Source organism: Andrena cerasifolii, chromosome 11 (assembly GCF_050908995.1).
Source record: "Andrena cerasifolii isolate SP2316 chromosome 11, iyAndCera1_principal, whole genome shotgun sequence".
Taxonomy (NCBI): Eukaryota; Metazoa; Arthropoda; class Insecta; order Hymenoptera; family Andrenidae; genus Andrena; species Andrena cerasifolii.
Window position 1 is genome coordinate 7,791,463 of NC_135128.1, and position 23,285 is coordinate 7,814,747.

The 23,285-nt window shown below is 47.1% G+C and overlaps 3 protein-coding genes across 6 annotated transcripts in view; 1 reads left to right on the plus strand and 2 right to left on the minus strand.

Annotated features, from left to right (window-relative positions):
- Positions 1–13,651, minus strand: part of Gckiii (Germinal centre kinase III) — a 90,784-nt gene extending 77,133 nt beyond the window's left edge. For both annotated transcript variants that reach the window (XM_076823158.1, XM_076823156.1), the window contains exon 1: positions 12,737–13,651. In XM_076823158.1, the coding sequence (XP_076679273.1) occupies positions 12,737–12,751 (15 nt within the window). In that variant the 5' untranslated portion in view covers positions 12,752–13,651. The remainder of the gene's footprint in view (positions 1–12,736) is intronic.
- A 438-nt stretch (positions 13,652–14,089) lies between these two features.
- On the plus strand, positions 14,090–19,943 carry Arglu1 (Arginine and glutamate rich 1). 3 transcript variants are annotated; one of them, XM_076823160.1, is made up of 7 exons: positions 14,090–14,399; positions 14,688–14,831; positions 15,186–15,233; positions 15,521–15,746; positions 18,533–18,616; positions 18,688–18,848; positions 19,632–19,943. In XM_076823160.1, exons 1-7 carry the CDS (start codon positions 14,257–14,259, stop codon positions 19,642–19,644), a joined length of 819 nt encoding a protein of 272 aa, XP_076679275.1. In that variant the 5' UTR covers positions 14,090–14,256; the 3' UTR covers positions 19,645–19,943. The 3 variants fall into 3 exon arrangements, with proteins under 3 accessions (XP_076679275.1, XP_076679276.1, XP_076679277.1); XM_076823161.1 differs by lacking the exon at positions 15,186–15,233 and having other exon boundaries at positions 14,091–14,399; XM_076823162.1 differs by lacking the exon at positions 15,186–15,233 and having other exon boundaries at positions 14,094–14,399; positions 18,688–19,943.
- Positions 19,944–19,955: 12 nt separating this feature from the next.
- Positions 19,956–22,786, minus strand: LOC143374754 (tubulin glycylase 3A-like). Its single transcript, XM_076823167.1, has 10 exons — positions 22,063–22,786; positions 21,865–21,998; positions 21,702–21,794; positions 21,467–21,642; positions 21,264–21,405; positions 20,992–21,205; positions 20,824–20,914; positions 20,577–20,747; positions 20,251–20,507; positions 19,956–20,166 (listed from the first exon to the last, which is right to left on the minus strand). Exons 1-10 carry the CDS (start codon positions 22,400–22,402, stop codon positions 20,003–20,005), a joined length of 1,782 nt encoding a protein of 593 aa, XP_076679282.1. The 5' UTR covers positions 22,403–22,786; the 3' UTR covers positions 19,956–20,002.
- Positions 22,787–23,285: the final 499 nt, after the last annotated feature.

Sequence of the window (23,285 nt, forward strand, 5' to 3'; positions counted from 1 at the left end):
GAAAAATCGAACTTTAACGCGATCGCTTCACCTGTACCCTTCTTTTCGAGGTTTTTATTTTTTATTTAAATTCTGGAGGGTGGGCAAACGAAATCTGAGAGTGGGCAAACGTGGCCAGGTCGGGTATATTCGTATCCTTCTTTTAAAAAATTGAAATGCATTCATCGTGGGTGATGAAGACAAATTTTTTATTTTGTTCATAACTTTCTTTGGAGGGTGGGCAAAAAAAAATTTTTTATGGGCAAACGTGGGCAAACGAAGGACAATCATTTCCCACCGACAAATCATTAAAATCTTTTCATGGGGGTGCTGATGAAAATTTTTTTTTGCCATAATTTTCTTTTGAAGGGTGGGCAAACGAAATTTTTTTATGGGCAAACATGGGCATACGATGAACAAACGAATGCCGTTGAGTTTTTTTTTAAATCGAATTTGGGGGTGCTATCTTCACAGACCTATTTGCGGCGGGGCAATTTTTTACGGTACCAACGTGCCCCGAGTCACGGTAACAACTAGCCCCTACCGACACATGTAGCAATTTCAAAGATTATTCTGCTTATACATGTATTCAAACGATAAACACTATTACACCATGTTCTTAAATGTCATTTGATCCATAAGAACGATTCAATCTATAATATCTACGTTAAATAATTGAAATAGACCAAAAAGTAATGATAGAAAAATTTTTACTTATCTGGTACGCGACTAATAGGTCCTTGCTTACAACCACACAATTCGCTGTCGCGGACGCTATTAAAGTCGGGGACAGAGTGGCGTGATCAACTCACACGGAAAAAATAATTTAAAGTACAACGCTCTTTTTATTTTGAAGATAGAGCCGTCGGAACAACTTACCCTCGGAACTTTTAGCCCCGGTCTCCCCTACTTATATGCACATTCCATCGACACGCGTTTTCGCAATACTTCACGCCCGTCTTCCGCGTTTCGCCGGAATACTGACAGACAGCTGGCCGATTCCCGAGAAACATTTCGGCCGGTTTATTCGCGGTATTACGACATCCAGATTCCACACCGAAGAATCTGCAGGAAAGTGGAACGCGTTAGAAAGCAACGCGGAACAACATGTTTTAAGGGGCCCGCACACGGCCGCGCGAATTCTTTTGAAAGCTGCGGCCCGCTTTTAAAGCGAGTTCCCTCTCTGTTCGATGGAAAAAGTGGAGCGGGCGTTTTTGCAGCCTCGCGCGAGACAATCGCTGCCTGCGACTACTGTCTCGTTCTGTTCCACCTAATCCGCTAGAAACGGGCCACTAAACGACTACACGGGGCGGCTCGCTGTTATTTAATATTCCGCGCTGCTCCGGCGAGCTCCTGCGCCCGTTCCACCGCGGAAAAGAAGATATTTCACACGGCGACCGGGGAATTAACCCAAATGCATCGTCGCGATTGTGATAACCCGATCACCGGCTGAGAAACCGTAAAGGGAAAGGCGATAGGAAAACCGGCCGCGAGTTCCCAGTTACCCTAGTTAATTGCAAGCAACGCGACGGGTAGATAAACGCTCAATGCGTGGACTGATAAAGGTAATTAAGGCTCGAGGAGTTCGACGCGGTTGGTCGCGACAGCCGCTCGACGCTTTTTTATTCTGAAATCGAGAAAGCAGCTCTTCGACGCGCTGTCTGGAGGAAGGGAGAATCGAGGTAGAGGCGGAAGGCATCGACGAGCGGAGGGAAGGTGGAAAAAGAGAAGCTCCAAGAGGGGAAATAGAAGAAAGACTTTCGGAGCGGAAAGCCGACGACGAGAGCCGAGGAAAGGAAAAGACTAGGGGGAAAATAAGCGGTGGAAAAAATCGAGAGGACCGGAGGAGTACTATCCGGCTTCTAACGAGACAGTCCTCTTTTCAGAGGACCATCCCGTGGAGGGTATTCGCCACGAAATTATGGACGGGGTTTCTCTAATCATCCACGCGAGCGCAATGGGCGAGGCATGGCGCAGAATTATTCATCGGCCCGAGGAGTGCAAGAAACAGATAACTCGCGATTCCCGTCACGATCCCGTTTACCGAGGTCGAAGCTAATACAGCGCGACACACTGTGGGCGACGGCCACCGCGCCGCAGTGATCGAGCTCGGTTTAACGAATGGCAAAGGTCGATCCGGGGAAAGCTGGAAATTTTGTTGCCAAAGATAATTGCCAGGCGGAGGCTCATCCACGTCCAAAAGGGAGTGAGTTTTAATTGACGACCCCAGCCTGGCGCGCCCGACGAAATTCACGTCAATCAGCCGTCATTGAAATTCCGTCAACTGCACGCGTCGCTCTGTAGCCCTTTGACGGGCGCAGCAGCCCGTTCGAGTCGAACGCGAAAGCCCGGCGTGTAACAGCACGCAACGATTCGCTTTGCGGTAACGCGGGGCTTCGAACTGAAATTATCGTGGACACGTGGAAAGTCAAGTGATGTTTCGGAGTGGTTGGATCATTAGAGCGCAAATTGGTATATGCGTATATTCGTCATGGAGCATGTATCGCGATCGAGAGAGGAGCGAAACCTTCGCGCACCCACGTTAATTAGGTACCGCTCCTTTGGCCCTAAGGTCTAGATCCTGGAATAAGCAATTCTGAATCGCCCCGCACCAATCGCCCGCAACGACGCAATTACCGATAACCGTGGAACAAACGCCCGCGAGCACCCTCGAAGGGGCTGCCAGACAGAATTAACGGGAAGCTTGGAATAAATTTTTCATAAGACGCAATTCGAAGCTCGATAAATTATGGAGGCATTCTGATGGCTGCCGGGGAATCGACGTCTGATCGAGAGACGGCCGCAGACTCGGTTTTATTCCAGAGATCCTCGAAGGGGGCAGGGTCCTCTGCCGACACTCAGAAGTGGGTGAGAGGAGCAAGGAAGGAATTCCATTATCCCAGAGGCCGCATCCAGCGAGTTCCCCGGCCAAGCATTGGGCTCCAGTTCCTCCTCCGCATCCTTCCTTCCTTCTTCCTTCCCTCCCTGCTCTCTTCAGCCCCAACAGCGCAGCCCACTGCTCGGAATACCTCATTTCCTTTGTCCGCGTCTTTCTCACGACCCTCGCGATTACTCGGCGCAGCCCCGTCTTCGTGCCCTTCGAGGTCGACGCCGCTGCGACTCGGCGAATCGAGCCTCCGACTCTGATGAGATTCAAAGTATCGCGTCGATGTTTCCCACCTTCGCGAGGGAATCGAACAACGTTGTTAAGCCGACGGCGTGGCCGCGCCTCTGGACCAAGGCGCCTCGAGGACCAGCCGTTTCCCTCGGCTGTAATTGCTTTCAAATGAACTCGTCCACGGGAGAGCCCAGTCGCATTTACCCTCGAGTGCTCTTCCCTCGGATCGCGTTATCCTTTGTTCCCCTCCGGGGCACTCGTGCCATCGATGGATCCGCTCGATATCCCGTGTCTTCGGTACAAAAGACCCGTTCAATGGCGAGGCGACGAGTGTTACGGCCGAAATACGAATTCGGGTCAACACCTCTCTCTTCTCGCGAGTATTCGGAAAAGGCAGGTCAGGCTGACACCTTCGGCGTCAGTATTTCAGGAGCAAGTGGCTCGGATCGCACACAGACGACTGATCAATACACAGCGCAGCACACCGGCGAGCTCCCGACAGAGGGACGCATAAGATTTTTCGCCGACGACCGTCTACCACTTGACGAGCCTCCTCTGGGAACGGCAGCTCGAAAGGCAAATAGAGGAGTTTTAAATGGCTCAGCCTTTCCAAGCGATATCGCAAAAATTATTGGATAGCGCAGTTAAAATAAACATCTTCTGTCAGTATTTTATCGAGCTTTCGAGTCCCTCGAGATCCCTCCTCTCAGCCCCGACACTTCCCGGAGCTCCGTTCCCCCGTTACAATCGCGCTCGAGTCCTCTCGGCGACGGGGTATCTCGGAGTCGAGAAGTTTCGGCAGTAAAGCAACGGTGGCTCTCGAAATCGCGTGAAATTACCCGGCAGAGATCAAGGACGTCGCGATCGGCACGCAGACGAGCGAACCCGCCCGGTGTACGTACTCCTGCCAACTTTTAACGACGCCTACGTAACTCGGAAGAGTCGAACAGCGTCCCGTCAGTGGGGGCTGGTAATCGTTCGAACTTCCCCGAATCGAAGTGGGAAAAGTTTCGAACGGTTACGCGCCTTTGGTGTTCGATCGGAGAGAGAACGGCATTGCGCGAGGCGGCTTTATATACAATATCGCCGCTGCACTTTCGCAAAAGTAAGAGGAATAAAAGCTCGAGCAAGGGCCGCACGGGTGGCCGTAAAGTGCGGCGGGACGCGCCGCGGCTCTGTTCTCGTTGCGTTTACCTCGGGTCGAGTCGCCGCGGATACCTGTCCGAGGAATCCGAAGGCCTCGCCGCAAATAGAACCTGAGTTTTTTTTCCGAATTAGACGGAGAGTTCCATCTCGATTCTTGGTAGACGGACGCGCGCGCAACGCATCACCGCGGAATCGGAATTTCCTTTCACCATGAACGAAAACCAGTCGCGCCGAGAGGCTGCTTTTTCGCCACGAGTCTGTCCCCCTGTCGCCCGTTACGCAACTGGGGCCCGTTATCGGGCCCGGCGATTTCGAGACACGTAAAAATTGATAAGGCGAAACAGGCCTGGGGACTGTTACGACAGCCGGTGTACAAAAAGCGGGGGGAAAAAAGGGAATGGAACTTGTCGCGCGCGCGAAAATTCGCGTTTCCAATCTGGGCCCCCCAGCGGGCGAACAGGTTGATCGTGTTTGGGACCAACGAGGCGAATAGTATTATTAGATCTGTTCCACGGATCATCGGGCACGGTGCGTAAATCGTCGAGCGCGGGGTCTAATTAATTTTTCTTAACTCGCGGTGGACAGACGGAGCCCAGAAGCAAGAGTCCAGAGCAACTCGTGTTTCTGGCTCGTAAAAAGAGAACCTGTTCCGCGGGAGACAGGAAAACTGGATCCCCGTGACACCCGGAGTAGCGTTTCCTGCCTCTGAAACCGAGAAACACGTTCTCCTGACCTGTCACGGCTGCCTTCCTGAGAAAGCAGCGTGAACTAGCGGAATCGCGTGCACGAGCATGCTTCATTAACACAATTTGCTGGATAATTATTTACCACGGGTGCCATTAGAATTCCGAGTGACCAGCACTCGCCGTCGAGATCTCTATCCAAGTTTTCACGTTCTAAATTTCTTTAATCCATCTTCGCGCCTACCCCACATCCGTGGAGCGGTACGCGCGCACAGCTTCATCTCCCTGGCGTCTTTACCCAATTAATCCAGCGTCCTAATGAAGTTTCATCGGCTCTAAATTAGGGCCACGGCAGCTGATAGCTTGCGCGCCGCGGTGCACGTCTGCACCCTTCCCGTTGCCTCCAATCTTGCATACGTGGAATGCTCGAATGCATCTGCACCGGGTGTGCCCGAAGCACGCGGAGTTCGCTTTACGCTGGCTGAAGGAGGATTCCACGAGCACGGGTTGAAAGGCGCATCCCAACAGTTTACGGTTGCTGCCTCTTGCTCGCCAGGGAGCTTTGCACGAGGCTCGAAACTCTCGGGGCAGCTGAAGATTGCCAGGAGTGTGGGCGGAAAAGTTGCCTCGCCTGAATCAGAAGGATGTTTCCTACGTGAACGCGTGCGGGGCCTCGTTTATCCTCGAATAAAGAAGGAAACGCTCCGAAAATTTCCTCGCCCACCTCGGTAACACCCTGCACACCCTATCACCGTGCCAATTAAGCGCACGAGTCGACCTTATCGCCGACGCGCTGCTCAAGAACACATGTAACCGTGCATAGGCGCACCGCTGCAAGTCACTCCGCCGAGGGGTGCACGCGTGTATGTAAATACAAGTACAGGGGGTTGAATGTAAGAGCCGGCAGGAGTGTGCGTGCGCGAAGGGTAGCCGAGCACGCTATTACCCGCTTTACGAGAGGGTAACACGCCGCTGACGTTTACGACCGAACGAAACCCGGCGAATGCACCGCGCCACGATTAATTCCCAGGCGCCCTGTTCCAATCCGAAAGTTTTACAGAAAATACGATACCTGGGGGAACGGTCGACCCGCGGCTCGCCTTCTTTGCGACGGAATCGGCAGGCTTGCGAGAGGATCGAACACGGGGCTTCCGTTTGCCCGTGACACGCCCCCCAAAAAAAGGATATTTAAGGTGTCGTTGTTGTTTCGGCTGGCAAGGCAACATCCCGAATCCGGGAATTCAACAAATTCTGAAGCTTTGGGAATATGTAGGGAATTTCCTCCTGATTACAACGCAATTTTTGTTTGCTGCCCAAATTCACTTTAAGGGGTCAGTCCACTGTGATGGTTTGAACAATTAAGCTATTTTTCAAGATTCGTTTCTTCGTAGATTCAATATATAATGCAATAAATCTTTTTGGTATTTATTAAGCTGGTCTTATATTATACAAAAAAAAAATTAAAAGAATTTCTTTAATTTGTTTTAAAACTTTAAACGCGATTATCTCAAAACAACATTTTCTCAACTGGTGCAGGTGAGTGCAAAAAAACAATTTGACCAGTCTGTCTGAAATTTTTACATGTTATTCAGCACATCAGTGGCTACGGTCGGGACCATGGAAACCTTTTTTGATTAACCATTTCATACTTTTCGCAAGGCAAAATGATTGAAAAATTCACCGCATTGCGACACTTAAACCTGAAACCTCCGTTATTTTGTTAGTTTTTTATCAGTAAAAATAATCATGGTTGCGGCGGTAACCACAATCATAATGATTGCAACACACTTTGATTTTTTTGTTTCAAATGCTTCGTTCTCCTGGAATCGCCTGCACCAGCACTGCATCGCTTTCTCAAGGCGCTCACATCAGTGCGATATATATTTAAAACAAACAGTTAAAAATTTAAAATAGTTTTTTATACTGGCAATAAGTATATTAATAAGTACACAAAACATTATTTACTTTAGTCATTCCGTTTACTAAAAAATAAATCTTAAAAAATGACAATTTTTCACGACTTCACCGTGGACTGAATATCGTTTAATTTTTCAGATCCATCGCTGTTTAAAAGAGATATCACGCTGACTATTTTTCTGCAGTGCTTTAAACAGCACCAAAAATCATAAATAATTTAATATCTACAAAAATCATTGTAAATAAATTTTTCGAGCACTTTACGGACAAATGAATTATGCGTAATAAGTATTCTGTTATATTCTTTTAATAAAACCCCTAAAAAAATTCCCAAAATCATTAATTCCCGCCGCGGCTAAACGCACCTAACCCCTTAATGCCGACGCAGAACAATGGACCGTCGTTATTCAGCGATTACGGCTGCTTTCGGTTTGGCATCGGTGCCAATTTTTATCGGCGTTTCCCAATGCGTATTCAGCGGCACAAAGGACGCGCCTTTCTTTCCCGCGACGCATATTTTATCGAAAATAAAATGGACAACGGCCAAGACTGGCGAAGCCATGCACACATCCCGTATCTTTCGCCGTGCCTTTACGACAGTGGTCACGACGACGATTCGGACCCGCGAAGGCGACGAGGAGCTCGATAAATTTCAATTTTATGACGTGGACAGCATTTTCCCTAGCGACTCTCGATCGTTGCGCTCCTAGTTGCCCCTCGGTGGCGCGACGGCAACGGCCCCGGAGCCGGACCAGTGTCGATTCCAACATCGGGGGACCCTCGAGATTCTTCCGCGGGGACGGTGATCGCGCGCGGCGCGACAAATGACGAAAAACAAGCGTGCCCCGCAGAAACGAACGACGACGGGCTCTAATTTACCAGGAAGCAGAGATTACACCTGGAAACAGAGCACAATGGCGCATTGTCCGCGGACGAGCGTCAACCTTAATCACGGATGTGCCCGCCTTTGTCGATTTCCATAGTTCGATCCGGCGTTGCCTACGGCGCTCGCCCACGGGCCCGCTGGAAACGTCGACGAGTCCTAGCGCGCATTTGTCCGCGTCTACTTTATAACCCCGCGAGCGGCGAGAAGCGGATAAGCAGGCGCTCCGCATCGGGGCCACGATCAAACAATGTCCATTGTGCCACGTAAGCGATACCGAACGCTATCGCGGCGAACCTTGATATCTCAATCGTAAAAATGAAATTCGCGTTGCGCTCGCGTGACGAGCCGGCTCTCCGGGCGCGCTCATTCGTCCCCGTATCCTTGACACCCACGAGTCGTCGTCGTTAATTAAAAGAGGTGTACACGCGGGTTCGCACGGGGCGAGCGCGCGATCGCGGCGCGATACCTGGTCTATGGAATAATAATAAAGATCCGCGGAGATAAATCCCGCGACGATCGACGCGCGATATCGCCGCGTGGTGCCTTAATGTAACCTGCTTCCCGCCCACGCGCACACCTTCGCCTGTATGGCGCGGCGGAGCGAGAAACAAAATAGCAGCAACGATCATCGAAACTTCGTCGTTCCGGCCGCCTACGTGATAACGGTACACAGTTGGCTGGAACGGAGCCGTGCAGGTAGAGCCGGGCGGGTATCGCGAGCACCTCTGAAATTCTCGCGTCGATAAACTTCAGCGGAGGAACAGACGCGGCGACGATAACCGTGCGCGTGTACACAGGCGTTTCTACGTTTGTTTATGCGCGTCTCTGCTACCCGAGGTGCGAGGCTAGGCTTTCCGGAGTTACGATAAGAATAACGACGCCGATAGCGGGGCGCACGCGTGTGTTCACGTAGACCGTGCATACGCCGCTATCGCTGCAGAAAGCAACGGGTTTCTCGTTTTCATAATTCCCAGCCACGCGGGCCGCTATTCTAAACGAGGCTCTCCACCGCGAGGGCACGGCTTTCGTAAATTTCATCTACTAAGTACATTAAAAGCCGCGGCAAGTTAATTTGGGGGGAGGGGCAGCGGGGGTTCGTAGAAGTAACGGGAACGGAATAATCGAGGCGGGAAGATCTGCATATCGATGTAGCTTGCTGCACATCTCGATGTCCCCGTTGATTGGCTGAAGGATGCGAGTGAAATGGTCAAGGACCAGAAGGACCTGGCAGGAGTTAACTCGATAGGGTGCTCCAGAGTTCAAAGGACCGCGAAACCGGGGATCCAACGGTGCGAGGAGTCACGGGACAGTCTTCAGAGGGAACAGACGCGTTACCGTGGAGGCGTAAAGAACGCCAGAGCTCGGTAGGTAGGGAAGGAAGCCATATATGATCGTGAACGGGCGAGTGGGTGCTGTTGAAGGGAGGACGACGGTGAAATCCCGTCCTGGACACTCGTATATATTCCGTCTCGATCGATATGACCGGGTAGCAGGTGCCTTTGTTCGTAAGGGTCACCGCTTTTACTCCTTTTTCGTGCATCGACGCCTCGGTCGATGTCCCCTTTGGGCGCTCTATCGCAGGTGCTACGTGGATTACATTCATTTTTCATGAACCCACGGGGAACTTCTCGCGTTCCAGCGCATCAAAACTTGCCAGCTGAGGAGACAGCTACGAGGCAGGCTTCTGAATAACATACGCGACGAATCGTACGATTCGTGACGGAAAACGTGAGTCTAGAGTGACGCACGCTTCCGTCCAGTAACTAGACGTGTATAGTACTCTGTTAAAACCGAAGATTACGTATTCAGTGGCAGAAAACTGCGGCGAATCCTATGCAATCATTGCGCGCGAAGATTAATGCCTAACAGCGCTGCGTTCTTTCATTAATTTCTCGTTTAAAGAGCGCGCGTGGAGAGGATGAATGGCTGGGTTAGGTGTACGTAAACGTACACACGCAACGACGTGCGTGGCAACACGATACAGTGCTCGAGGCGAAATATACAAATGCCCGCTTTCCCCGGAGCTGATTTTAAGAGACGCGACTAAATAACAACACGATTAACTCTTCACTATATGATGCCATGCCGATGACACATTCCTCTGATGCTCTAATTAAATTTTCGTTAGAATGCCGACCTAGCATTTATCTTCTGTTTAAGGAGACTAACAATAAGTAGGTAGACAGTCAAATCGCTCGGAAATCAAGCAAAAAAATACTTGTTTTTTTGCGAATTAATTGAAAGGAGATGAAAGCGAGCACAGACTCTTCCTTTTGTACAATGTTCACTACTATCACGTAGAGTAAAAACATATTTTTTTTGTCCACATATCTATTTTACAAATGACGCTACACGAGGTTGATTATACAGAGGTTTGGAAAAAGTGTATTTGGTTTTGCACTGATGCTGAGCTTAAAAATAAAGATACAACGGTTTGCTTGGAATATGTTTCTCCTAGAACCCGTATTTTCGGAGGGGACCTCTGAAAAAAGGATTGAACCAAAATTATTAAAATGGCGACTAGGAGAAGGCGATTTGTAGGATAAATGTCGACTTTCGGGGTACACAGGTGGTTGTTTTTTATCTCGGAAACTAGAGCTTTGATACTCAATCCTGAGGTACGCTACAAAAAGGAATATATTTTGAACATGCTGTAAAAATTTCAAGTCGATCCGAGCCTCGGTTTTTACGCAATCAGGGCAAAACCGCAGAAAAACGCCTACACGTCAGACGACTGTAGCGCCGTCATATACATATTAACAAAAAAAATTTTTTTTTACACTTTACAGTATTAATAAACATTCGGGGCAGTCCTTAAATTACGTAAGAATAATTTTGGCGATTTCTACCCCCTCCCTCCCCCAGTATAAGAATTCGTAAGATTTGATATTGCAACCCCCTTCTTACGTAATATTTTATTACATTTAATTTTTTCAGTTATTCAAATTCTTTTAAAGGTTTATACATTTAAATCGGTTTCGTGAAATTTAAACTAAAATTACTTTTCTGGAACATTAATGATAGAATTTGTATTTATTGAAAATTAGATTAAAAAATATTACGTAAGACGCTACCTGACTCCCTTCCTCCCTCTGTAAGGAAACGTAAGAAAATCGTGACTCCCTCCCCCCTCAAAACGCCTTACGTAATTTAAGGACGACCCCTTGCCCAAAAGTACTAGTCACAATTTGTATTCATCTCCTTGTAATTAATTCGCAAAGAAATACTCGATCTTCGAGCGGTTTGACTGCCTAGTTCCCTTAAACATGAAATTCTTCATAGGAGCACGAAGATTTTTCCAGCCTCTGGACCCGTGCGATTCGAAACAACACGACGAGAAAAACCGCGAGAACCACACGTACGATTACAGTAAGTACATACACCTATGCTCGTTCCGAGCGTCACGCGATACCGACCGCGTATATCGATGAAATCCGATCGAGGCGTATTAATTACCGGCCAGTGCTCTTTTTGTCGCTCTGCGGCGGAGTCAGCGGGAATAAATGGACGACCGCGATGATAAGAGGCAGCCTTCTGCCGCATGCGATTGCGACGCAAGCAATATGTGTCGTCGATTCCGATAAGCTCGCGGAAAGATAATCTCCAGCGAGAAACTATGCGGCAGAGTGTCGGGCATAGATAACCACGGGCACTTATCAAACACGTAATAATTTCCTCGCACCTACTGCACGCGGTTCTTTGTTTTCTATAGTAAACTCGTTGCTTCATAGTACGCGCCATTCAAGAGTATCCCCTTACACCTGAATCGAAATACTTCTGTTCCATTCTTTTTCTCTCGTCGCGGAAACACGATACGCCGCGTCTCTTTATGGGATACGGTTACGCAATATCGCGCTACCGAGAAACGCTACAGAAGCGGGGTAATCAGCGACGGTGACGGTTCACGCCCGTATCCACTGGATCTCTGACAGCTATCATCGGTACAACCGTGGTGTAAATTGTTTACAAAATCGTGCTCCGAAATCGTAATGTCTGCAGCGCCCGGCGGGGACGCGTGTCGCTATTTTTTCCTCGAGCGATACGTCGGTATCGTCTACCGAAACACACCGCGCAGAGTACATTCGAGAGACGTTTTCCTCGAGAAAATAATTCTGGCAGTGAAAGCGAGATGCCTGATAAGCTGCCGAAAAGTTTCTGAAATCATTAGATCTGCGCGTACGCAGCGCTATTTCTCCGAAGACGGTAGCTTACCGCTTTATCAGCTGCTAGTTTCGGAGCATAGTTAGAGATCCGATTGTATTTCAGCATACATATTCGGTGGAATGGCAACAAACCGACTGGCGTTCGCGCGAACTGTGCCACGTCGGCGCGAGCAAACTGGATTACGGATTATGTGTTTCCAAAGGCACGTAACGGGGTACGTAGGGACGAATGACAATGCGGATCGATGCTCGCACCGATCGCGAAAACGTCCCCCCGTCCATGCAGCCGATACCGAGCGTACGAACGAGCGATAAACAAGCCTTTGAGTCATCGCGTTTGTCCCCGGCAGCGTGTCGGATAGCGGGGCAGGGGGGAAAAAAAGCGCACGGTCGTTCGATGCCGACGTAACCTTATCTCTCGCGTGCCTCGCGATTCCACCGACAACATATACATACGTCCTTCGTTCCGGTTCTCGATGCATAGACCAGCGTCTCGTCCAACAAGAGCGAGCGACGGTACGAAAGGAAATAAGGTGAAAAGGACAGACTGCGATGTCTGAGAGAGGAACCGTAAGGTCGCAGAGAGGGCAGGGACGGGGCGAGATGGATGAGAATGAAAAGATGCACGGGAGGAGAAAGAGAGAAGAGGGGAGGGCGACAGAGTTGTCGGTGGAGGGGAGGGGAGGGGAGTTGATAACATGCCAGCTGTGCGCAGGAACGGAGGTTAGGTTAGAATTGGCGTTTGGGGGTCGCGAGGTCAGCCCACGGAATCGAAGGAGCGGAGGAGATAAGCAGAGGAGAGGCAGCATAACAGAGCATGTACACGGAAGAAAACCTGACTCACCTCGTTGAAGGCCATCTTCTTCGTTATGCTTCCGGGCTCGCGGCTGCTTCCGGCACCTCCTTGCCCCACCGCTCCTGTCGAAGAGTACCGTGTCCCGGAGCCGCCGGTCTAGTCGCTCCAGCAGCAGTAGCAACAGAAGCAGCAGCTGATCCCGGCCGACCAGATATCCAGGGTAGAAAGAGAGCGCAGCGTAGCAGCGATAAACGCCACTCGCGGCACACCAAGCACGAGCACCCAGCCGACGACCACGGCGGCGTAGACGACGTAGACGACGACACTCGCGACCGACCTGTCTCGCAGCCGTCCGCTGCCGCGACACACATACGTCACGAAAGGAACGAGCGGACACCTATTTCTCGCGGTGGACGCACCTCACGAAAGAAACACTCACCTTGTTCGATCGGGGCCGTCTGTCGCGCGCGATCCCTCACGCGACTACCATCCCCCTGCCTCGAGCGAGCTTGCCACGGCGACGATTAATCTGGCATTCCTCAGGTGGCCACCGAGAGCACCTTCGCCGACGAGCGTTCGAAATACCGCAGCGGCGAGCTTATCGTGCCGGCGATATCCAGCCTTCCGTTGTTACCGGGCCGCGTCACCAACCGACTGTCACTGTACAACACGCGTCCACCGTACGCCGCGACCTGCCCGATCCACCGTCAACCCTTTCTCACACTGTTTTTTTCACGTATTTATATCCGTCGCAGGACTATCCGCAAACAGAAGGGCGCCATCTTGGTTTCTGTCGCTGTCGCGGCGGAACGAGCTGCGCGAGATGCGCGCGACGCCGACACAGCTGTGAACGGGTGCCATCGAGCGCACAGCCGCGATTTTTGGAACACACGCGACGCCAGTTACCCTTCGGGCCAGTATCTCTCTCTATGGCGCCACCTGCCTGCCCCGGCCTTTATGCCGCGCTATCTTTTGTCCCTTAACGATCATCCGAACCAGATTTATTTAGGCCAAATTCCCCTCCCTTCTCCGTAGGATACGCACCTGCAATTTATCCGAATGTTAATTCGGTAATACACAGCGATGGCTGTAAACTATAGGTTATCGTACGGTACTGCGGCCATGTTCTGATTGGTTGAACACGGCCGAGAGCAACACTACCGTACGATTTGAAACCGAGAACTTAACGTGGAAAATACTTTGTCAATCTGATCGGTTTATGGGCGCGCGATGGCCGAAGTAATAGACAAATTCTCGGTCGATAAGAATATAACGTTGTTTCTAAAGAGTACCTTCATTTTCCTTGAAATTTTCACGAATAAGTGGCGCAACGCGCAGAAGTGTTCCGGGCCCCGACGCCATGATGCACACTGATTTAAAGATGGCCGCCGAGGCTACGGCATAAGTCAGTGATGCAGTGTGCGCGTTAGCTGCAACGAATGGTTTGTTGTATGTCGGTGTCCGCGTAGCGTTCGATTATTTTTAAGTGTAGTCGCCTGTCACGCTTGTGATTTAGTTTCTGTTTCGCGTTTGAGTCCCCCCGTAAAGTCGATAAAGCTTGCCGAAGAATGGGCCGTTCCAGATCCAGGACCAAATCTCCGAGTAGGAGGCGTCACAAGAGCAAGCACTCCAGGAAACGATCGAAATCGCGAGAGAAGCACTCCAACAACAAATACTCCGAGAAGCCGAAAGAGCGCAGCTCGAAGTCAAGGTAACAGGCTTCCACCGGATACTCGCGTAGCCGAGTTCCTTCACTTTATTAACTACTCCGCCATTTTGCCACACACTCCGTCGGAGAGTTCTTTTACGCTTTCGTATACATATATTGCGAGGAGTTACGTGTTTCACTGCGTACCTTAGTGCGCGGCGAGTTCACCATCTTCTGCTGTTAAGTATTGCCATCCGCTTTCTGGCTTTAATACCAGTTATCATGCTTGCCGTTCCGCCGATACTTTCCAGGCAGATGTAGATCGAATGCATCTCTGTTTTGTGTGTGCAGGAAACGGTCCCATTCCGCATCTTCTAGCTCAGGTTCCGATGCCTCGGACGATGTGCACATTGTCAGTCACAAGAAACGGTCTTACAGAGATAGGGATCGCAAAATGGATGAAGTAGAGAGGCTGGCAGAAATGGAGCGGCAAAGGTAATTCATCCAACTGACTTGTCATTTTCTATGATTCACTTGTTCCCTTAGTAATGATTTGCATCGGAAGCTTTTTCTGCTATGTCTCCTGTAATTCAATCTAGAGATTCAATTTAAAGAGAATGATTCATTATTTCTCACGTTATTGGGTTTAAGCTATGTTACATTGTTTCTAATAAATTATATATTATGATACATTTCACCCCTCTTGTAAATAAATACACATGAACGGTATATATATGTATATATATTTGCTTCATGTTTAATTGTTTATTGAATGGTATGCAATAAAAATTGTTTTATATATTTTATTTACATTCGTATAGGTTTTTTTATTTATAATTATGTTGTCAGGAAAAAGAAAGAATTATCTAACAAAATCTTCACCACAAGCGGAGTTGGGTAAGATTGTATCACTATTTCATGGTGGTGGTTTAATTGTATTATACTCGCTCGCGTATAAGTTTTTGGAACTTTAGTAAATAACTGTCTATGATTTTCAACGAGAGAACGCGCTTCGGAAGACATACATTGATTCTAAACTCCAGAGTACGTTCTGTCGAGCTTATCGAGCGCACCTTAGATCACTGTAATAGAGTTCGCAAGAAGAGCATGCTAGGCAACTCGTTCGGAGCGACTATTGGCTACTTATGTAGCGTTAGAGCAACGAAACGTTTCTGTGCTTGCAGGCGACAGCGCGAGGTGGAGCAAAAGATGGTTGAGGAGGAAGCCGCTAAGCGCATTGAGGAGCTAGTGCAGAAGAGGGTGGAGGAAGAGCTAGAAAAGCGTAAAGAGGAAATAGAGGCCGAAGTACAGAGGAGAGTAGAAGAAGCTAAAAGGGCTATGGAGCGTCAAATGATGGAGGAAATGGAATGGAGACAAGCAAAGCTTCGTGAGGAGGAGAAACGAAGAGAGGTAAGACCAATCCAGAGAAACATTGGCCAGTGTTAGCCCAAGCGCTGTTACGATCAACAGGAAATAAATCTGCTGCTTTATCCTCGCGTTATTATATTTAGACAATCTATTTTCGTGAAGAGAAAAAAAATACAGAGTTACATATGCGAGCTGAGCGTATAACGGAGATAATAAATTTTATATTTGAATTTAGTAGCTCGAGTAAGGTGCACATTGGTTCTAATGCTTTTCCAGCTGTGATACGAGCTTAGGGTGTTGTATGTTTGTGTGTACCAACATAAATCGCCGTGAAATTCTGATTGGACATTCCAGAAGATTATACAAACGCTACTAGTTGGACATACCTACCTAATGGTGGAAAATTAACCGCGCGCGATTCTAGCCATACGTGAATTCTCTATTTCGCGATCACAGCGTTTGGGCTTGAAGCATTGTGGTCGATAAATATGAAAGAAATATTATTGAAAAGCCACATTGCTTCGACTTCCCAGCATCCACTGAGGTCGCGTTGTTGGGAAGGTATACTGTCTCTTATGGGAAGAATTTTGCTATCATAGGCGCATGTTTCGGTTATTTATGAACAGAATATTGTATTTGTACCATGTATATATATTTATATATTTGTACAACATTAATACCTTTCATCACACGATATATCTCGATTGCCAGCCGTATCCGAAATTGGAAAAATTGCGTTCGAACGCGGCCGCCACGTTCTAGCTCGCAATTTTTGCGATCTATCGGTGCCTGTCAATCCGGCAGACCTAATTACTTATCGATCTAGTTTATATCCGAGTATGTGAATGTCCACATAATCGCATCTCTAAGGAGTAGAGAAGACAGCATCCGAATATGACTAAAGTTAGTGATCCCGAACTTTGTAACTTGCTAAGAACGAAAAGATGAACTTCGTAAGTTTGAAATAAAGTTATTTTTCTATGAAATCATAGGAAAGTGATATTTTTCCCTGAATAGTTTTTCGCTGTCGCTCGAGCAGGATAGATTTACAGAATTGTCCAACTTTTTACGAGATTCCTATTGAATTTTATTGTTAAGCAGATACTTGCATAATCTTCCGATTTTTCTAATAGATACGACCTTTTTACACACACGAAAGTTCTGTTTCTCCTTTCATTTCTGTTTACTTTTCTAACGATTCAATAAAGTACTGTGAGAGTATATGAATTATCAAGTGATATGTAAGTAATCTCGTGCCTTGAGACTCCGGGATGAAGCATAGCGTACTTAGCCCATTTCGAACGGTATGCAGAATATACTGGGAGATAAATAGTTATATCTAACGATAATAAGAGACATCTATTCTGTCCCGCAACTTCAGATATCGAACGCTAACAACAGCTTTCACTAATATAGCGTAACAATTCTCATTGAGCTACAACATGGGGTCCTGTTGTTTGATCTAATTGGCAGCGATCTAAATTAAGTATTCAGCAAGCAATGTACGCCCAAGTTCATTCTTTATTTTTTATATGTACACTTGGTTTTTCCTTGAAATACAACTAGGAATTTTCTTCTGCCATGTCTTCTCTGTATGTGCACAATTATTTATTGCCACCCTCGGGAAATCAGCACGCTCCGGTCGAATGGACAGCGACCCTGATTACAAGTTCGGCCATATACATATACGTTTTTATCCTTATTGCTTTGCACACTGAGTTTGCACTGAATATGCGAACAAGTTTGGGTGAGAGATTAATTAGAAAGGGAGACGTAGACCTTTTAAGGGCAGAATTAGAAATCCCATAGCAACAAAGCACGACCTAGCAAATATATAGGTCACCTTCCTTACTGACTACCAACAGAAGATGCCGGTATTTTACTCACTGCTGAGTGATTGTCGATGAAGAAGGCATCCCCTGCGTGCTGGCGTGAGCTTCATTCAGGTATTATCCAATTTATATATTCATAATTCATTTTATACCAATATTACTCTTTATCATCATTCTTTGTTTATAAAACGCTATGTAATCGGAGAGACCATACTAGGGATTATTTTAGATTTGCTATATATTAATACCTGGGACACAACGCATTCCGTCGACAGGTCGGGGCAGATGGCACCATTCATTCGTAAATATTTTTTTTCATACGTTTACCTTTTTTTTTTCTCTCTCTCTTTGTCAAACGCACATCATCGACCATTATCGAAGACCACGTACGTATATGCGCGTTCCGGTCATCGTCGTTCCCCTGCGAAGGGAGTCACCGTGTCTTATTCTCGTAATTTTTTTTTATCAAATATTTCACACCCTTTATCCATCTAGAGTTTTTGTACTGCACTTTAACGGAGTTGTCGACGAATCGCGTTTAAGACTGGAAGAATTTTACCATAACTCTTTGTACGTCCGTTTTGCATGCACACAGTGGATTGAATTCAGAATCATAATTCACGTTTTTTCACTTTCAAGTGGCATCCTAAGTCGTCGTATTTCCATCTGGGGGAATCTGACTATAAACAACATTCACTGGGGACTAAGAGGAGCTCGTTCTAATCCGAACGAAGCAGCTGGGTTCACATGCGTCCTCTGTTTCACATTCTCTATCGACGAGCCATCCTAGTTCTTTGAGACCCGACCTCAAAATTTCACACATTATATATCCCAACTATTTTGTCCCATATGAAAACAAAAAAGAAATGTTCTTAGGATGTGTAACACTAGGCTGTTGACATAGCGGCACTATGATTTTGGATATGAACGGTGTAACAACAGCTGGTGAGCGACACCATCATTGCTTCATGTAAATAGATCCCATTGTCGTTGTAGGAGGAAGAGCGGAAGAAGCGCGAGGAACTAGAGAGGATCATGGAGGAGAACAACAGAAAAATAGAAGAAGCTCAGAAGAAACTGGTGGGTTGATCAAAAGAAGCCACTCGCGAGTAGCGCCACTGACTTAAACGCGATTTATTTAATTCCCACAGGCTGAAGAAAGATTGGCCATGGTCGAACAGCAACGTCTGATGGAAGAAGAAAGGCAGAGAATGAGGAAGGAGCACGAGAAACGCGTGAAAGAGGAGCAAAAGAAAATCCTCGGGAAGAACAACTCGAGGCCTAAATTGTCCTTTACGCTAAAACCAATTACGTGAGTCTATCTCATTTCGTGCAGTTTTACATGTGATATTTATACACTTTGTCGGTTTTTTGGGATCGTTTTGTATTCCACGAGAACTGTTTCACAAGCTGCGCGTACATACCAAGATAAATTGTGCAGCAACAACATCCAAAGCTCGCCCGAATGTATTTGCGACGATCGTCGAAATCTGGCAGCGCTGAATTGCTTTATTTGATTTTGATGACCGCGTGCCCATCCGAATGGAATAATGAATTCTATGCTTGCCAGATTTCGGAGCCCGATACAGATGGGACTTACAATTTCGTAACCACACTGATATCAAGACAGACAAACATGCGATATAACCGCTCTTTACATCTACCCCCGATAGTACGTTGTAAATGTTCTTTTTTACGCAATTACGCTAACTAATATTCACCGGATGTTCGTTTGATCCTGTTTGATGAAAGTGTGGTCCAGCCTAGTTAGGTGTGTTCTACAAAACTGCGAGCGCAGTTCGTATAATGCCGTTTCACTGTAATTATATATTATACAGAGAATAATAATTTTATTTCAGTTAGATATATTAACGAAACACGACTCGTATTATTAAAAGCATTCACGTTTCGAGCGCGACGACAGTTGGTAAATTTTCAGATGGTCACATTATTAACCAGACCAAATACATTTTGTAATTAAACACGAGTGTATAAATGAATTTTCTACGATAATAGACGATCGTGTGCGACCGTAACGCGCTACACACGAGTCAGTCTCGAAGCAATAGTAATGAGAAATACACTGTTTCTTTAGTACATCGTACTAAAATCGTTATGGATCGTGAACGTCTTCGGGATGTAAGTGCGGAACTCGTTCTGCCAAGAAAGAAGAATGTTCTTTCCTAATCAAAATTAAAGTAAGACGCAACACCCGTTAAAAAAAAAGACGAACGACATGTCGAGTGGGATTGTACGTGCAAAAACGTATGAGTGCAACCATGAACAAGTATGTCCTGTACGCAATCGTGTATAGATGTGTAACGATATAACAAAGAAAGCATCTGTTCATATAGGATTGTATACCCAAAACATTGTTACTTGTAAAATAAACACGTTTTTATTAAAACTTTCGACTACTCCTCTTTTTTTTATCCTTTATAAAACTCCTTTTCTTTCCGTTAGAATTTATGGTTTTCGGGGCGAATTTAACGCCGAAAGTAAGGCTTTACCTCGGATTCCCAGGCTAGCTGCTTGCCCGAAAGTGTTGCCGTGGAATGGGCTGCGTTGCTTGAAAATGCATTCGAATTTTCCAGGAACAGCCTTTTTGTTTCTACGTCGATCTAGAATCACTTTCAAGAACGCGCGCAAATTTGCTTACGAACTTTTATTTTATCGGAAACTTTGATGGCTGTGAAAACTCGATACATAGTTACCTCTCACCGTGTCTTCTATTATTTCTGGATAAAGTTTCTCTGTTACAGAGCTACTCGGAGGATTCAGTCTAGGATTCGTATTGATCTCGATCAGCCACACCGACAAGTCATCCATTATCAAAAAATCGGCGCCGTATAATTGAAAGCTGTTCTTCCGGGTCACCATATTTTCTTGAGAGGCCAGAAGGGCCCCTATTAAATTCTGCTTTATCCCCGGTTTGATGAGATTCTCCCAAGCCGATTCTCGATCGGTGGACCTGGAGAACATCCCTCCATAAAAACATCGATGGTCGAGTCTCGCTTCGAAAGTGGGATTAAATGCATACCTTAAATATTCCTTGAATTTCTCAAGATTCCAGTGAAGCTCGCTGGGTATTTGCAAATTTGGCCTCACCGTTTTACGATACTTGAGCTGCACAGTTGTGTTGCACAAGTGAATGGATTCGTGGAAGTTCTCAAGCGTAAACTCCTTGGACGCGAAGCGCAGCAGTATGTCCCTTCGAAGCAAGAAACACTTAAATGAAGAAACATTGCGGAATAAATTTACGAGAATGAGGGGGATAGAATCGATACTTGTACATCCAGACAACTAGGGGCTGCGTGCTGGTGATCAGGAACCATTGTCTGACATCCACTTTCGTTTTATAGACGAGTAAGGGCCGCTCTAAAAATAGCACACGACTCAAAAATCTTATCATCTGCACCCTGCACTTTGCCGCCGCAATTCTATGGAAGTATTACCTATGTACTTCTGCACGACGTACTGCATACATTCCTTCGAAGCCTGACTTATCTTACCCAGGATGTCGTTTAACGAATGCTTAAGGACTATGCCTCTTCCCAAACTTTTATCCCCCGGTTTTATGATCCACACGTTCCGCATTCCATCAATGCGACTCTCGGGTCGGCACCGTATTATCCCCTTGAGAGTGTCCGCCGCGATTTGTTGGATGTTCTGGCGTAAGAGGCGCGACGTTTTATCGTTTTTGTAATCAGAGACATTAATCGCATACCTCTATGTTTAGATCGTCACCAGATCTTTTCAACATTTCACGCCTATGTATGAACTGTTCGTGCCACAGCAGAAACTCGGCCCAATCAGCCGTCGAGACAGGCTCGTAATTCTGTCTGTCGATGTCCTCGTGTGTGCAGAAACTGTAATTTTTTATCGAATTCAGTCATGAAACCGCGAATTACCTGATCGACCTTCTGCAACCTTATATGCTCCGTGCATCGTTCAAGAGCGAAGAAAATAGTCTTAATGGGCACTGTCCCATTCGGGGACCAAATTGAATCCGGCCCAGCTAGGCTCGCAAAAAATAAAAACCACTTGAGCATTCCCATGCAGGCTGTGATGTAAAAGTCCTGGACGAACTCCTCGATCTGCACGGGCTACATAAATGCGAGTCAGTTTGATTAACACCTGACCAAAGGGAGGTTCACGCACGAACCTGGTACACGTTGTAACACCGTGGGAATTGGATGTTCGACACGCCAGCTTCGAAGTACCAAGAAACGTTTTCCAAATTGTTGCACATGTCCACCTAAAAGTATTCTCAAATTGATCCTGAGTCGCAACGCGATAGGAAATGGGAAACCACTGGCAAAAGTGACCTTCGAGGTAAAGTAGCACCCGGAGAATTTATTAACTATGGTCTTCTCGTCTGTTCTCACAGCTACCCTCTTATTAGTGTACCACACAAGATCCGAAGGGTAACGCAGTAGCTTATCGATGTTCTCCAAACCAGCTGAAAGCAGAGGACACTGTTTTTCTGATCTTCAATGCTGACGGAAGTAATTTTTTCTAACAACCTTCGGACATCTCCGGAGACATCGAGAGCATTCTTCTGATGGACCTCTTCTCTACCCAGCCTCTTTTTCCTAGGGGCTTCCTCAGCACCGGGAACGTGCCGTAGATTCCGTAAACTTTGTGCTCGTTCACTGCCTTCGTCAGCACCTTCAAGATGAAACTGATCTTTGCCTGCTCGGTGGTCAGAAGCCTCAAGTATTCCCTTAGAAAGATCTTGCCATGAGTGTAGTCGTTCTCCTTCTCCTCATCCCCGAGAAGCTCGTCCAGATCCTCGCGATTGCAAAGGACTTCGGCGTTCGCCGTTTTCACGGGCTCCAGCTCCCTGATCATTTGATAGTTCATCTTCGAGTCGAAAACTCTCAGGTTTAGCTGTAACTGTTCCTCGATCGCCTTCGCGTTTTTCGGATAGATCTTACGGAAAACAAGGGGGAATTAAATTCGCGAAAATATTCTCGCTATCGCGGCGGCGGAAATTAATATCTCCTTCGTACTTGCCAACCCTGGCAGTTCTTCTTAATAGAGCAATCGTCGGAGGTCAACGTGATTTGCCATTTTCGTGTGTTAATAGTTTTCGTACTGATATGATCTTCCACTTCGCGCTGTTCGCGGTCTGCTCCACTGAAATTCTCTTGGACGCACGGGAATCCATGGTTAGAATCTGCAATCGCGCTTTCCCCCACATTCGCTAGCTCTGCGTCTGCCGAAAAATCTGTACAGTCCCCCCGATGCTGCATGGTGCATTTTTACGACCGGCAATGAATTTGTGCGCCTTAACATGTTTTATTCATTTCAATCTTTTTCTACGTGCAAATTTTTCTGACAAAACTTTCGGCCGAAACTGTAACTATATACACGAAGTGCGCGTGTTTGACAGTCGACAGATGTGTGGCGATACTGTTATACGTTCACGATTAAGAAGAACAAATTTACTGGCGAAGCATATATTTCTGTCTATTAAACTCCAGATTTATTTACGACGGGAAATGATTTTCTACGAGAAGGCAGGAGGCAGGGTTCTTCGTTTCAGGGGAGTTCCGCGATAGTAGCTTCTCTTGTTTTAAGTTCTCCCACGTATTCCCACAAATTCTGTATTTTTGCACTGCCCTGCGCATAGACTCGTTCAAGAGCTTCTCCAGCTCGGGCTTCATAAAGATTGGCATCTGCATCTCTTCCTGTTCCTCTGTCCTATCTCTGCTTTGACCTCGATCTTCATGTCCCTCCACTG